This window comes from Numenius arquata, chromosome 27 (assembly GCF_964106895.1).
Source record: "Numenius arquata chromosome 27, bNumArq3.hap1.1, whole genome shotgun sequence".
NCBI lineage: Eukaryota > Metazoa > Chordata > Aves > Charadriiformes > Scolopacidae > Numenius > Numenius arquata.
This window is the reverse complement of record NC_133602.1, coordinates 1,787,628-1,801,323: the sequence shown is the minus strand read 5'-3', so window position 1 is coordinate 1,801,323 and position 13,696 is coordinate 1,787,628. Positions and strand designations below refer to the sequence as shown.

Here is a 13,696-nt window from a genome sequence, read left to right as displayed (position 1 = left end):
CCTTCCTCCTGCTTTCGGGGCTCGCTGCAAGCCCAGAGCCAGGAGCTGGGGGCTGGAAAAAAGGCTTTCTGTCTCAGGTTTCCCCATCTGGGGTGCGAAGGGCTTGGGCGGTGGTTGGAGGTGGGGTTTGGGCTCGGAGGCTCCTCGTTCCCCTGCCCAGGGCTCCGGGATGACTGCGGTCGCGGCTCCGGAGCCTCCGTGCCGGCTGTTGGCCCCAAATCATCGCCCTCGGCGTGGCCAGGCAGCCCCGGGCCGTGAATAGGTGGCTTTCAGAAATAACTCAATAACAAGGCAGGGGAAAAAAAGAAAATCTTTTTGCAGGCGAGGCAAAACCTTCAGTTTATTGGGGATAAAAAAGCCTCCGGTATGGTTTTTCCCGGCACGACGGGGAGCGGCAGCGCGTTCCAAGCGCTGGGACCGTGGGAGGCCGAATTGTAGCGGCGTCCTGGCAGCGCGCGGGGCTGGTTTCCATTCGGTGGGAACGTTACAGGGCAGATAGTGTTTCCCCTCTTGGTGCTGGGGGCTCTCTGCCCCGGCAGCACCCTCCCCGTGTGCCCCCCAAAAAGGGGCTGGGAATAAAATAGCCGCAGTGTTTTCCAAGCCGCCTCCTTTGGAGCGGGCTCCTGGGCCGCCTGGCTCCCACCCAAAGGAAACGGATCTGCCTGGATAATGTTTCCCAACCTGATCACCAGGAATGCTGCTCGTTTTGCCCAGGATTTTTTCCCCGGGAAGGCAACGCCACTCATTTTCCTTCACTTTCCTCCCTCACGCTCTCCCCCCCCATCTTCCTCCCCTCCGAAGGGAGGGATGCTCACCCCGATTCCGAGCGGATGAGTGACCCCGTGTTTCCCATTGCTTTGCAGGGGCGATGCTCGGGGGAGACCTCAACAACACGAACGGCGCCTGCCCCAGCCCCGTGGGTAAGTGATGCCCCACGTGGTGTGGGCACCGGGACCCCCACCTTCGGCCCCGTTTGCTACTCCTTGCCTCAGTTTCCCCTTTTCCAGTAGGATTGTGCTTTGCCGTTCAGTGCCGTCAGTTGACGGGGAAGCTCTAGGGAAGATCTGGCTGTTGTTGGCAGCGGGAGGGCTGGAGCGTGGAGCCTTTACTGGGGGCTGCTGGTTTCAGTGGAGACCCCAGAGAGTGAGGCAGGCGGGGGGTGTGTGTGTGTGTGTGTGTGTCCTGGGGGCCAGCATCTCCCCGGGGGCTTTGGGAGAGCTGCAAATCAAGGGGATGACTGAGATGGCCACGGTTTGGATGGTTCTGGGTTTAATTCCCGGCGGCACAACCAGTTCCTGGCCCCGACCTCGGGCGAGTGGCTTCACACCTGATCCCTCCTCGCGCTCGGGCCCTATAAAGGGACTTCACTGCGAGGAAAAAAGCTCATTAAGGTCCCTTTCCGCTGCGAGAGCCTCGGCGCTAACGAGGCTCAGACCTTGTGGCTTAGCTCCCTGGCTATAAAACGGGCTAATAATCCCTCCTTCCCCGCCGTCGGCCTCCGCCGGCTGCAGGGCGAGGGTTTGGGGGCCGCTGCTTGCGTAGGTACAACCCCAAAACCAGCCCTGGCCGCCGGGTCCCGCTGGGATGCAGCTGCCGCTACCGGCCCCGCTGCGGCGGGCTGTGGTCCAGGGGGGAGCGGGAGGGATGCCATCCCCCCCCTCCCCGGGCCGGGCGGAGCGGGGAAGGCAGCCCTGCAGCAGGAGCCTGGCTCGTCACCCCCCCCCTCGGGGAGTTTTTGCAGTGGGGCTCCAGCCGACGGCACGGAGGATGAGAGGGGGTGGAATTCGGCGTTGCCCCAATTAAAACCAAATTGGAGCCTGGGTCCCACCAGTTGTGCAGATGGGGCTGGTCCAGCTGCGGTTTGGCATCACCGCGGCCCCCCGTCCCCTGTACCGCGGCCGCCCCCTGTGCCGGGGGACGTGTCTCCCCGGCTGTGCCTCCAGGGCAGCTTGGGGGGCTGGCATCTCCCCGGGACCCCCAACTCGGAGCTTCGCTGCTCCTTGGAAGGCAGAGGGAAGGGGCCACCGTGCCCCAACCACCTTCGCAGCCCCTTTTTCCCCCCCCGAGGCCGCCCCCACGTCAGCTGTCGGGAGCAGCCGCGGCGGCGAGGAGCTTGGCAGGGCCCGTGAATGTCAGCATTGACGTCACCGGAGCATTCCCCGCGTTCCTGCCGCCGCTCCAGGAAACGGGCACGAGGAGCAGGGACAGCCCGGCCGTGGCCAGCCCCGGACCCCTGCCATCCCCGGACCCCCGCTGTCCCCAGGGCTCCCCGCGCCGGCTGTGGGAAGGGAGCGTGGCTCTGTGGGTTTTGGATACCTGGGACCTCTCTTGCTCCTCCTTCTCCTCCTCCTCCTCCTCCTCCTTCTCCTCCTCCTCCTCCCTTGCAATCTGCAGCACCAAGCGATCACCTGCTGCCTCTGAGTCATCATCAGCCACCGGCTGCCTCTGGCCGCATCCTGCAGAGATGCGGGATCCATCCCTGCATCCTGCCTGCATCCTGCATCCCTGTGCCCTGCCTGCATTCCTGCATCCTGCATCCCCACATCCTGCCTGCATCCCTGCATCCCCACATCCTGCATCCCCACATCCTGCATCCCCACGTCCTGCCTGCACCCCTGCATCCCCACATCCTGCATCCTGCATCCCCACATCCTGCATCCCTGCATCCTGCATCCCTGTGCCTGCATCCTGCCTGCATCCTGCATCCCTGTGCCCTGCCTGCATTCCTGCATCCTGCATCCCTGCATCTTGCCTGCATCCCTGCATCCTGCATCCCCACGTCCTGCCTGCATCCCCACATCCTGCATCCCTGCATCCTGCATCCCCGCATCCTGCCTGCATCCCCGCATCCTGCCTGCATCCCTGCATCCTGCCTGCATCCCTGCATCCTGTATCCCTGCATCCTGCATGCCCACATCCTTCCTGCATCCCTGCATCCTGCCTGCATCCCTGCATCCTCACATCCTGCATCCCTGCATCCTGCCTGTGTCCCCGCCATGGCATGGACCATCCTTGGTCCCTCTGGGGGTGGGAAGCACCTTTCCCACCCTGCCTGCCCCACTGAGGGATGCTGTGCCCTGCCTGTTCCCAACTTTGCGAGGGCACATGGCACTGCCAGGCTCAAATTCCCACCGGGATTGTGTGGAGACAGCCCAAGCGCCCCGCTTTTGGACCCCTTTTTGGGGGGTGAGGCTTATCCCAAAATCCTAGTGAAATCTAGGCCTGGAGAGAGCCCTTCCCTCTCTACCTCATGGGGTTTCCCACATCCAGGTGACGGGACCCTCCGATGGCAGCGCCCAAGGTCCCCTGCCAGGGGAGCCCCTTTGGGGGTGAGTGGTGGCACCAATACCCAACCCTGGTCCCCTCCAGTGCCAGGGCCACCCCGACCCGCACCCCAACGTGGCCGTACCTCAAAGTGGCTGTTGCCATGAGAGCCACGACTACATCCATGTGGGTGCCACCTCGGGAAAGAGGGTGTCAAGAGGTTTGACATTCCTGTTGGCTTTGCCTCTGGTGACACCGCAGGCAGCGAAGGTCACCCGGGGAATTTTATGCACCTTCATTGTTAATTAATATAAAAAGCAGTGGCCACACGAGTAGTTCTTGCTACGTGGAGGTACCCGGGACCTGATGCACGGGGCACATGCCTGATGCAGGGCTGCCCACGGTGATTCGGGACTGGGAGGACACCTGGGGACAGGAAAGCCAGTCCCCTCCCTCGGGCAGGGACACGGATACAGGAGCAGCAGAACGGGGCTACCAGCCTGCAGCAGCCCGGCCACCCACGACCTGGTCGGGGATCTCCTGGCATCGGTGGGGTCAGACCCACGGCTCTGGGGGTGCGTGGCCGTCCCCCGTGCCCAGTTTGTCCCATCACCGACGTGTCCGGCGCGGGGGCAGCTCTGGGAGAGGCAGGGGCTGGTGCTGGGTCCCCGATGAGCACGCGCCACGGCTGCGGCGTCGCTGCCACCAGCCGCCTGCTGAAATGCAGATGTAGCGCGATGGTAGATGTGATTAATAATGCAATCAGCGACCTATTTTTCCCGGCCTAACGTGCAATGAATATGAGGGCTGAATCCTGGTGATTGCTAAACGCCTTTCTATCTTTGGGGCCTATTCATAAAAAAAAAAAAAAAAACACCAAAAAAAAACCCCCTCATCAGAACAGTAATCTGATCCAATTTATTCCTTTCCTGATGTTCATCAAATCTTTTCCTTTTTAAATTTTTTTCTTCCTTTCCTTTCTTCTATTTTTTCTCTGCCCCCTCCCGCCCCCCGGCCCCGGCTCCTCTTTGCACATAAAATCCTTAAGTGGGGCAGGAGGAGGAGGAGGAGGAGGAGGAGGGAACCTCAGATCTTCAAAGGGGCAGGGGGATCAGTGAACCGAGTCCTCGCTCTGCCGCAGCCCCTTTTCGCTGCCCCGGTGCCATAAAGAGACCTTAAAAGTGAACGTAACAGTAATGATCCCCCCTCGGTAGGGCCCCGGCTGCAAATCGAGCCTGTAATATTTATTGGTTGTTATTGCAGTAACGATGGGGGGTTCCTGCAGGTTGCAGATGCCCCGGGCACCAGCTGTCTGCCCTGCCTGTGCCCTGCTTCTGCCCTGCCTGTGCCCTGCCTATACCCTGCCTATACCCTGCCTGTACCCTACCTGTACCCTGCCTGTACCCTACCTGTACCCTGCCTGTGCCCTGCCTGTACCCTGCCTATACCCTGCTTCTGCCCTGCCTGTACCCTGCCTGTGCCCTGCTTCTGCCCTGCCTGTACCCTGCCTATACCCTGCCTGTACCCTGCCTGTGCCCTGCCTATACCCTGCCTGTACCCTGCTTCTGCCCTGCCTGTACCCTGCCTGTGCCCTGCTTCTGCCCTGCCTGTACCCTGCCTATACCCTGCCTATACCCTGCCTGTACCCTGCCTGTACCCTGCCTATACCCTGCCTGTACCCTGCTTCTGCCCTGCCTGTACCCTGCCTGTACCCTGCCTCTGCCCTGCCTGTACCCTGCCTGTGCCCTGCTTCTGCCCTGCCTGTACCCTGTCTATACCCTGCCTGTGCCCTGCTTCTGCCCTGCCTATACCCTGCCTATACCCTGCCTGTACCCTACCCGTACCCTGCTTCTGCCCTGCCTATACCCTGCCTGTACCCTGCCTATACCCTGCCTATACCCTGCCTGTACCCTACCCGTACCCTGCCTGCCCCGGGGCAGCTTTACCGGTCTCGGTGGGGAGGATGGACCTGCTGCAGCATCCCCAGGGGTTGCTGAGCTCACTCAGGGCTGCAGCGTGCCAGCAGGAGCCTGCCCTGGGGCTGCGGGTGCCCCTGCCTGGTGTGGGTCTGGGGGAGCCAGAGGGGTGCGGGGCTGCTCGCCCAGGGAGGAGCACCCGGGGAGCGCTGGTGCGGCACCGCTTGCCGTGCAGGTGTTCACCATCGCTGTGCATCCAGCACCACCATGCAATCACCGCTGCTGTGCGTTCACTCTTGCCATGCATTCACTGCCACCATGCATTCTCCACCACCATGCATTCACCATCGCCATGCGTTCACCATCGCCATGCGTTCACCACTGCTCTGAGTTCACTATTACCATGCATTCACCACCATGCGTTCACCACTGCTCTGAGTTCACTATTACCATGCATTCACCACCACCATGCATTCACCGCTGCCGTGCTTTCACTGTCACCATGCATTCACCATCGCTGTGCGTTCACTGCTGCTGTGCATTCTCTGTTGCCGTGCGTTCACCATCGCTGTGCGTTCACTGCTGCTGTGCATTCTCTGTTGCCGTGCGTTCACCATCACCGTGCATTCACCATCGCCGTGCATTCACCATCCCTGTGCGTTCACCATCACCGTGCATTCACCACCAACATGCATTCACCATCGCCGTGCATTCACCATTGCCGTGCATTCACCATCACCGTGCATTCACCACCAACATGTATTCACCATTGCCGTGCATTCACCATCGCCGTGCATTCACCATCCCTGTGCGTTCACCATCACCGTGCGTTCACCATCACTGTGCATCCAGCGCTGCCGTGCATTCACCTTCCTCTCTTGCGCCCTGTTTTCCGGCAGGAAACGGCTACGTGAGCGCCAGAGCCTCTCCGGGGCTCCTGCCCGTCTCCAACGGCAGCAGCTTGGGCAAGATCATCCCGGCCAAGTCCCCGCCACCGCCGCCACCGTCGCACGGTGCCCAGCTGGCCACCAACAGCCGCAAGCCGGACCTACGTGTCATCACCTCGCAGAGCGGGAAGGGGCTCATGCACCATTTGGTGAGTCCCCGGCCGAGGTCTGCGCGGACACGGGGGTGGTGACGTGGGAACTCGTCCCCCCGCTCGCAGCAGGGGGGGGGACCTTGCGCCGGAGCGGGCACGGTGCGGGCACGGTGCCGGAGCGGTGGGAGCCGGCCGGGACAGTGATGATGGGGGGGAACCCCAGGAGGAAGGCTCGGTTTCCCCTTTGCACCGCACCGGATGCAAACGGCCCGGCGCGGGGCTTTGCACCAGTATAACCCAGTAGGTGCCCGGCGGTGGGCGAGCGCGGCGGCGGTTGGCGGGGGCGGTAGAGTTAACGCTGCCTCTCGGTTCTCTCCCTCTTCCCCGGCGGGCAGACGGAGGACCACTTGGCTCTGGTGAGTGCCCTCCCGAGCGCGGCGCGGCGGGGTGGGACGTGGGACGCTTGTCACCTGGGTCCCCGCAGCCTGCCCCTCGGCCAAGGCGTGGGGGGACCCCTCGGGGGTGGCCCCTTTGCCCTCCCTTGGGAAGACGATGTCACCTCCCGTCCTGCCACCGAAAGTCAATCCCGAGGAAAACAAGATTTTTAGGAAAATCAAGTTCCCTACGGGAAAGGAGCTGACACGAGCTGTAAAGTGCCTGTTCCTCCACCGAGGCCACAAAAGCCGTGCTGGTTTCGCCGGGGGAGGCGACACCGGGTCCCCCTGGGGACCGGGGGTTGTGCGGAGCCAGCTTGGGCACCGCCACCACCCCTGGGCTGGTGGCTTCGCCGGAGCCACCGCCGTTTCCAGCGCGGGGAGGCCTGGCCCCCTGCCACCGCATGAGAGAGAGGGAGTAAATCAGGCTCTTCCCATATTAAGGATATTATTTAAAGCCGGTGTAAATCCACTGGCTGCCCCAGCGCGCTCCCTCGCCCTCCTTTGTGCGCGGGGGGCACTTTTCCGTGTTATTTTTATGGCTTTTTGCCTTTTTTTATTTTTTTTTTTTTTCTCTTCCCCCCCCGTCCCCCCCCCTGCCAGCAAAGTGAACGCCACCTTGTTTGTGGCAATGATTCACCCTGTCCCCTTGCTATTCTGGTGCGGGGCAGATGGGCCACGGGTCGGCGCCGCGAGGGAAGGGCGAGAGCCAGGGAAAAGCTCTCCAAAAAAAAAACCACACCAAACCCCAGGACTAAGCCAATACCTCTCGCATCCCGCCGGGAGACACTTTTGGCCAGGGGGAAAAGATCGGCCGGGGCTTCGGCGGGAGTGACTTCTGCTTCCCTCCCTGCCCCGAACCCCTTCCCGCTTCACGGCCCCCTCCCAGCAGCTCCGTGCCTCAGTTTCCCTGGCTGCGGGGTGAAAAGAGTCGCCACCCGCCTCTCCATCTGCTCCTCGGCGTTCCCGCTGCCGCAGGGCATTCCCTGCCTCCGAGCCGGAGGAGCAGCTCGCTTTAGGCAAAAAAAATAAGCAGCCGGGGTTAGCTCAGCCCAACAATTAAACTGGTTAATGCCAACCCGGCTGATTTTTGCCTGAAGTGAGGAACAGCCCTCGCCCCGAGCCGAGGTGGAAGGTGACAGGATGGAGAGGGGAGGGTTGGGACAGGGATGAAAAACAGCCGGAAAGGGATGCGGGGAGGAGGACGAGGAGCGCGGCATCTGCGGGTTCCCCCCCCTCCCAGCTCCCCTAACCTTCTCCCCGCATTCGCTCCCTCCGTATTTCTCAACCTACACACCAGCTCCTCGGCGAGAAATGGTGAAATGGCAGCTCCCACCCTCTCCAAAAACACCCGGGCGGCGGCGTGAGTCAGCTCAGCCCTGTCCCGCTGCCCCTGCCCGCCCCCCCGGCCCCCGCTCCAGGCTCCCAGCTGCTCTTTTAGCTGCTCCAGGGAGGCGCCCCCCCCATTTTTCTCCAACCCCCCCCCCCCGCCCAAGTCCGAAGGGCAGAGCAGGAGCTGGTCACCGAGGTTCTGGTGACAAGCGAGCTCACCGGGAGCATGCCTGCATGGGTTTGTGGGGGAGCCGGCATGGCAGTTTGCAAGCTGGGGGGGGTTTTTTGCAGGGTGCATGGGTCTGGGGGGGGAGGGGGGGTCGGCTTGTGCACCTCAGCACCTCCTGCCTGCATGAATCGGGGTGAAAACTGGGGTGCAGCCAGGGCTGACGTCCCCCACACTCACCACGGGATGTAACGGGGGGGGGCTGACTGCCCCCTTCCCAGGGCTGATACACCCCAACTCCAGCGGCATCCCACCCCCCGGCCGGATTCATCCCGGGAAAACCACACAGCCCCGGTGCAGGGCTACCGGAGGGGCCGGGGCTACGGGTCGCATCCTGCTGGTCTGGCTCGGGGTGCAGAGGAGAGGGAGGGGGCTCAATCCTGCCCACCCCGGAGGCATTTCTCTGCCCTGTCCTTAGCGGTGGGCACGGCCGAGGGGCGCTTTGCCAGCGGGATGCGTGCCAGGAAAACCTGCTCCTACGGCTCCGGGGCTTTAGCAATTAAAAGCCCCGGTAATCGCCTTCCCTGGGTGGCGGGGAGGGACCCGCAGGGCTGGGTGGCACATGCGGGCGCAGGGTGCTGCAAATCCAGCCCGCCGGGGTGCTGTCACCCTCTGGAAGTGGCGAGGGCAGGGGGGGGTTTAGCCTCTAGGAGGGTCCTGCCTGGCCTTGAACCATCGCGGGGTCCCCTGCCCGGCCCCGAAAGGCCCCGGGAGCCCTCGGAAGGCTCCGTCCGTGTCCCCGGGGACGCAGCCAGCCTCGTGCCAGGCGTGATTTAAGCTGGGCACTGCCCCAGTCTTCACAGGGTGACGTGTGCCGGGGCGCTTCGGATTAGAGTCAAGCCTCTTGAGTCTGATTTAAATCAGATCAGCAGAGACAGCCCAGATTATCTGCCTTGTAAACAGGGCTGAATCTGACCCGTCGATCCACTCACGGGGGGAGGCTGGCGTGTGCCGGGCCAAGGGCAGGATTTTTCCACGGTGGGAACCTGGGCTAATGCCTGAGTCACCCAAACCTCAGGAGGGCACCGAGCCGGGAGGTTGCTGAGCACCGGATTTTGGGTTTAAGGATGCCAGCCAAAGGACCTTGAAAATCCCAAGGGCGATGCTCTGCATTTTCGGCTCGCCTTGGAGGGGGGGGGGATGTGTCACCTGGCCGGTCCTGGCTTGGTTTGGTGACTTTCTCCCTCCACGAACAACATGTCAAACCTCACGGGCATCCTCTGGATAATAAATAATGACTCTTTTTTTTTTTTTTCCCATCTGATTTTTTTTTTTTTACAATCAGAATTTTACAAGAGCGAGGCATCCCAGTTATCCCCCTCCGTGCATGCGGGGATGTTGCTGGTCCTTGCGGGTGAAGCCCAGCCCTGGTGACCCAAGGCCAAAGCCAAGTGACCTGCAAATGAATGTCACGAGGGTCCTCCATGCCTGGAACTGGTGTGGCTTGCACTTTGCTTTGTTGCAGTTGAGGAATGGCCAGAGGATCCATCCTGCTTAGTCTCATGGGCTCCCTGATCAGCCATAACCGCTTCAAAGGCTGGTGCACGGCTGGGGGGGGTGCACACTGAGGTTTGGGGGGGGGGGGCAAAACCCAGGAGGACGGCAGAGTAGAAGGCATCTGGGTTTTAACGCCCTCTCCCTTTGCTTCCCCAGCAGAACACGCAGCGGTTAGGGGTCTCCCAAGCAACTCACTCTTTGACCACCCCGGTTGTTTCTGTGGCTACTCCCAGTTTGCTGACGCAGGGGCTGCCTTTCTCCGCCATGCCCACGGCCTACAACACAGGTAAGAGCGCCCGTCCCCGGCCACAGCTCCCCGGGGATGGTTTAATACGAGAGGGACCTCGACCGGGCCAAGGGCAAGGTCCTGCCCCTGGGTCAGGGCAACCCCAAGCCCAAATCCAGGCTGGGGATGGAGGGATGGGGAGCAGCCCTGAGGGGAAGGACTTGGGGGGCGCTGGGGGGTGAGAAGCTCAACAGGAGCCGGCAACGTGCGCTGGCAGCCCAGCAAGCCCCCCACCCCCCCTGGGCTGCATCCCCGGGGCGAGGGGGGGGTTCTGCCCCTCTGCTCCGCTCTGGGGAGACACCCCCCCCACCCAGTGCTGCCTCCAGCTCTGGGGCCACCAACATCAGAAGGACACGGAGCTGTTGGAGCGGGGCCAGAGGAGGCCCCGGAGATGCTGGGAGGGCTGGAGCCCCTCTGCTGGGAGGGGGCGCTGAGAGAGTTGGGGGGGTCCAGCCTGGAGAAGAGAAGGCTCCGGGGAGACCTTGGAGCCCCTTCCAGTCCCTAAAGGGGGGGGCTCCAGGAAAGCTGGGGGGGGACTCTTGATGAGGGAGGGGAGCGATGGGACGAGGGGGAAGGGTTTTAAGCTGAAAAAGGAGAGATTTAGGTTAGATATTGGGCAGAAGTTCTTTGCTGTGAGGGTGGTGAGAGCCTGGCCCAGGTTGCCCAGAGAAGCTGTGGCTGCCCCATCCCTGGAGGGGTTCAAGGCCAGGTTGGAGGGGGCTTGGAGCAACCTGGGCTGGTGGGAGGTGTCCCTGCCCAGGGCAGGGGGGCTGGAATGAGATGATCTTCAAGGTCCCTTCCACCCCAAACCGTTCTATGATTCTATGCAACGTGCACGTGCCTGGCTCTCCCTGAGCAGCTCCTGCATCGCTCGTGGAATTCGTTTCCACAAGACGTGGTCGAGTCCAAGAGTTTTGTACGGGATTAAAATCAAAGGGAAGCTCCTATAAACAAGGAGAACTCACTCTCACACCCAGAAGGGCTGTGAGGGCCTGATTCTGCCATGCTCTAGCCCATCGCATGGTGCTGGCAGCGCGAAGGTGCTTTTAAGTGGCTGTTAATTGCAGCTACACCCATCTCCAGGTTCTTGAGAGCTCTGGGTGATGTTGTAACAGGGGCTTGATGAAAATTGAGCGTCGGGCCCCCAGAATTCGAGGAAGAATGCGAACCAGCCTGCTGGCAGACACATCCCATTCGGGCTGGTGGGGTTCGACCCACCCCAGGCGACTTGCCCGAGCGAAGGGGTTGTTCATCCGCGACCTGTCAAACCTCCGCGGAGGCTTTAAGGGACTTGCTGGTTTCCTGCGTAACTCACTTTGGCGTTTGCTCAGAGGAAAGTTTGCAAAAAAAATGTCAAAAGCTGCTTGTCCGGAAGGACCCAGAATAGGCGTGTTGGGAACTCCCTCCCCTAATTAGTAGGTGTCGCCCAGAAGATGCTTGTTTGTGCGTGACGAGGAGGCTCCTCTCCCTACGTGGCGACCATCGGCCGTGCGGTCCACCGGCCGGTCTGTGCGCAGCCCAAAGTCCCCAAAATAGGTTTTTAATTGAGCCCTGCGCGGCTACCGCTGAGGGCGGGGAGGGGGGGCAGGGCTGAATTTCGGCTTTGGGTGTTTATTTTTCTCTCTCGCGGGTGACCACAGGCCCAGGAGCGTCCCCGCTCGGGCGCCTTCGGTGGCTGGGGCCGGGGCGTTTGCGAGAGACGCTGCCGGGGTCATCGCGGCGGAGATGGCTGTAGGGTGCAGATGCGAAGCCCCAGCCTGGCCGCTTCTTTTCTCCCGGGCCGAGTTAGGAATTGGGTGGGAATTGGCTCGGTTTCGGGTCCCCGAGGTTGCCTCGAGCGTCCCGCCGCCCAGGGTTGGGTGCCCTTTCCCGCGCCTGCTCCGCAGCCTGATTAAATCCCGAACCCCGAGCTTTTGCCGCTCCGAGGGATGGGATGGCTCCGGTTCAAGCTCTTGGCGTTGGCCGCGGAGGTGGATGTCGTAACCAGGGGGTGTCAGGAGCTCCTAAACCGGAATGGCTGGTGCTGGGGGTTAAAAAAAAAACCAAAAAAAAAAACCAAAAAAAAAAAAACCAAACCAAAAAACTGCGTAGAGCAAAGAAGCCCGGTCCGGGGACTCTCCGTAGGGTGTTGCCTCCCAGCAGCCCGGCGGCTCTGGCAGCGGTTCAGCGCCTTCGCAGCCACCTCTTTGTGTTCTGCTGCTGCTGCTGCTGCAGGCGAGTTTGGCCCCGCTGGGGTGGGGAAGGCTGAAACCACAAGACACCCGAAAATGAGAAAAGGGGGGGTTGGGGAGGGAAGGGAGGAGGCACGGGGAGGGAGGGAGGGAGGGAGGGAGGGCGAGTGTTTCGAGAAAGGCTCGGGGTCTGTGGGTGGATGTGTCAGATGCAAACGCGGCGCTGGGGAAACAGCTGAGCAAGGGTTTGACCCCCTCCTGGAAGACCCGCTGCTTTCACCCCCCCTGTGCTGTGTCCCCGCGGGATTTGTGTAGTTTCCCCCCTGTTTTTTGGGATGCTGGGCTGGGTTTTCATACAGGAAAGCTGGGGGGGACTCTTGATGAGGGAGGGGAGCGATGGGACGAGGGGGAAGGGTTTTAAGCTGAAAAAGGAGAGATTTAGGTTAGATATTGGGAAGAAGTTCTTTATTTTGAGGGTGGTGAGAGCCTGGCCCAGGTTGCCCAGAGAAGCTGTGGCTGCCCCATCCCTGGAGGGGTTCAAGGCCAGGTTGGAGGGGGCTTGGAGGAGCCTGGTCTGGTGGGAGGTGTCCCTGCCCAGGGCAGGGGGTGAATGAGATGATCTTCAAGGTCCCTTCACACCCAAACCATTCCATGGTTCTATGGTTCTATTTTTGGGATGCTCCCGGAGTCTTGGATGGGGAGAGCATCTCCCTCTCCTCCACATCCAAGAGGGAAGGAGGGGCGTAGAGGGGGTTACCAGGGCGTGGGGGGGGTACCAGGGCATGGCGGGGGGGTACAGTGGCATGTGTTGGGTACCGGGTCGGGGGAGGGTATCGGGCCATGGAGGGGGTACGGGGCGGGGGGAGCGGGAGCGGCGGCCGCTGCGCGACCCCGGTGACGGGCGAAGAGCGCCCCCTGGTGGCGCGTGGGGACGGGACACTCCGAGGGCGGGGGGGGCGGATCACTCAGGGTGGGGATGGAGGTGATGGAGAACGCAGGGGTGGGAGTGATGGACCACTCAGGGTGGGGATGAAGGGGATGGACCACGCTGGGGTGGGGGTGATGGACCGTTCAGGGTGGGGATGAAGGGGATGGACCACGCAGGGGTGGGGGTGATGGACCGTTCAGGATGGGGATGGAGGGGATGGACCATACATTGGATGATGGACCACACCGGGATGGGGGTGATGGACCATACAGTGGTGGGTTTCAGCAGCTACCAGGGGTTTCCTAACCCCAAGAGTCAGAGGAAGCATGTGTCTATGAGCTTTTTGGGGTGGGGACAGTGGTCATCAGTGGGTGTTGGATGGTGTGGAGGTGGGGGCTTGTGCCTTGAAGCTAGAAAAAAAATGGATCTAAGAGAGAAATCTGTGGTGAGTCACTGGCCCAGGTTGCCCAGAGAGGAGGGAGATGCCCCATCCCTGGGAACATTCCAGGCCAGGTTGGATGGGACTCTGAGCAACCTGATCAAGTTGGAGATCCATGATAGGGGGGGGCTGGACTAGATGACCTTCAGAGGTCCTTTCCAACC

The 13,696-nt window shown here is 61.7% G+C and overlaps 1 protein-coding gene across 4 annotated transcripts in view; it reads left to right on the top strand.

Annotated features, from left to right (window-relative positions):
• Positions 1 to 13,696, top strand: part of MEF2D (myocyte enhancer factor 2D) — a 40,555-nt gene that overhangs the window by 23,462 nt on the left and 3,397 nt on the right. The window contains exons 5-8 of one of the 4 annotated variants that reach the window (XM_074164437.1): positions 864 to 920; positions 6,080 to 6,276; positions 6,615 to 6,635; positions 9,868 to 9,994. In XM_074164437.1, the coding sequence (XP_074020538.1) occupies positions 864 to 920; positions 6,080 to 6,276; positions 6,615 to 6,635; positions 9,868 to 9,994 (402 nt within the window). Of the gene's footprint in view, positions 1 to 858; positions 921 to 6,079; positions 6,277 to 6,614; positions 6,636 to 9,864; positions 9,995 to 13,696 lie in introns of all 4 variants that reach the window. The other 3 variants (XM_074164436.1, XM_074164439.1, XM_074164438.1) reach the window with 3 other exon arrangements.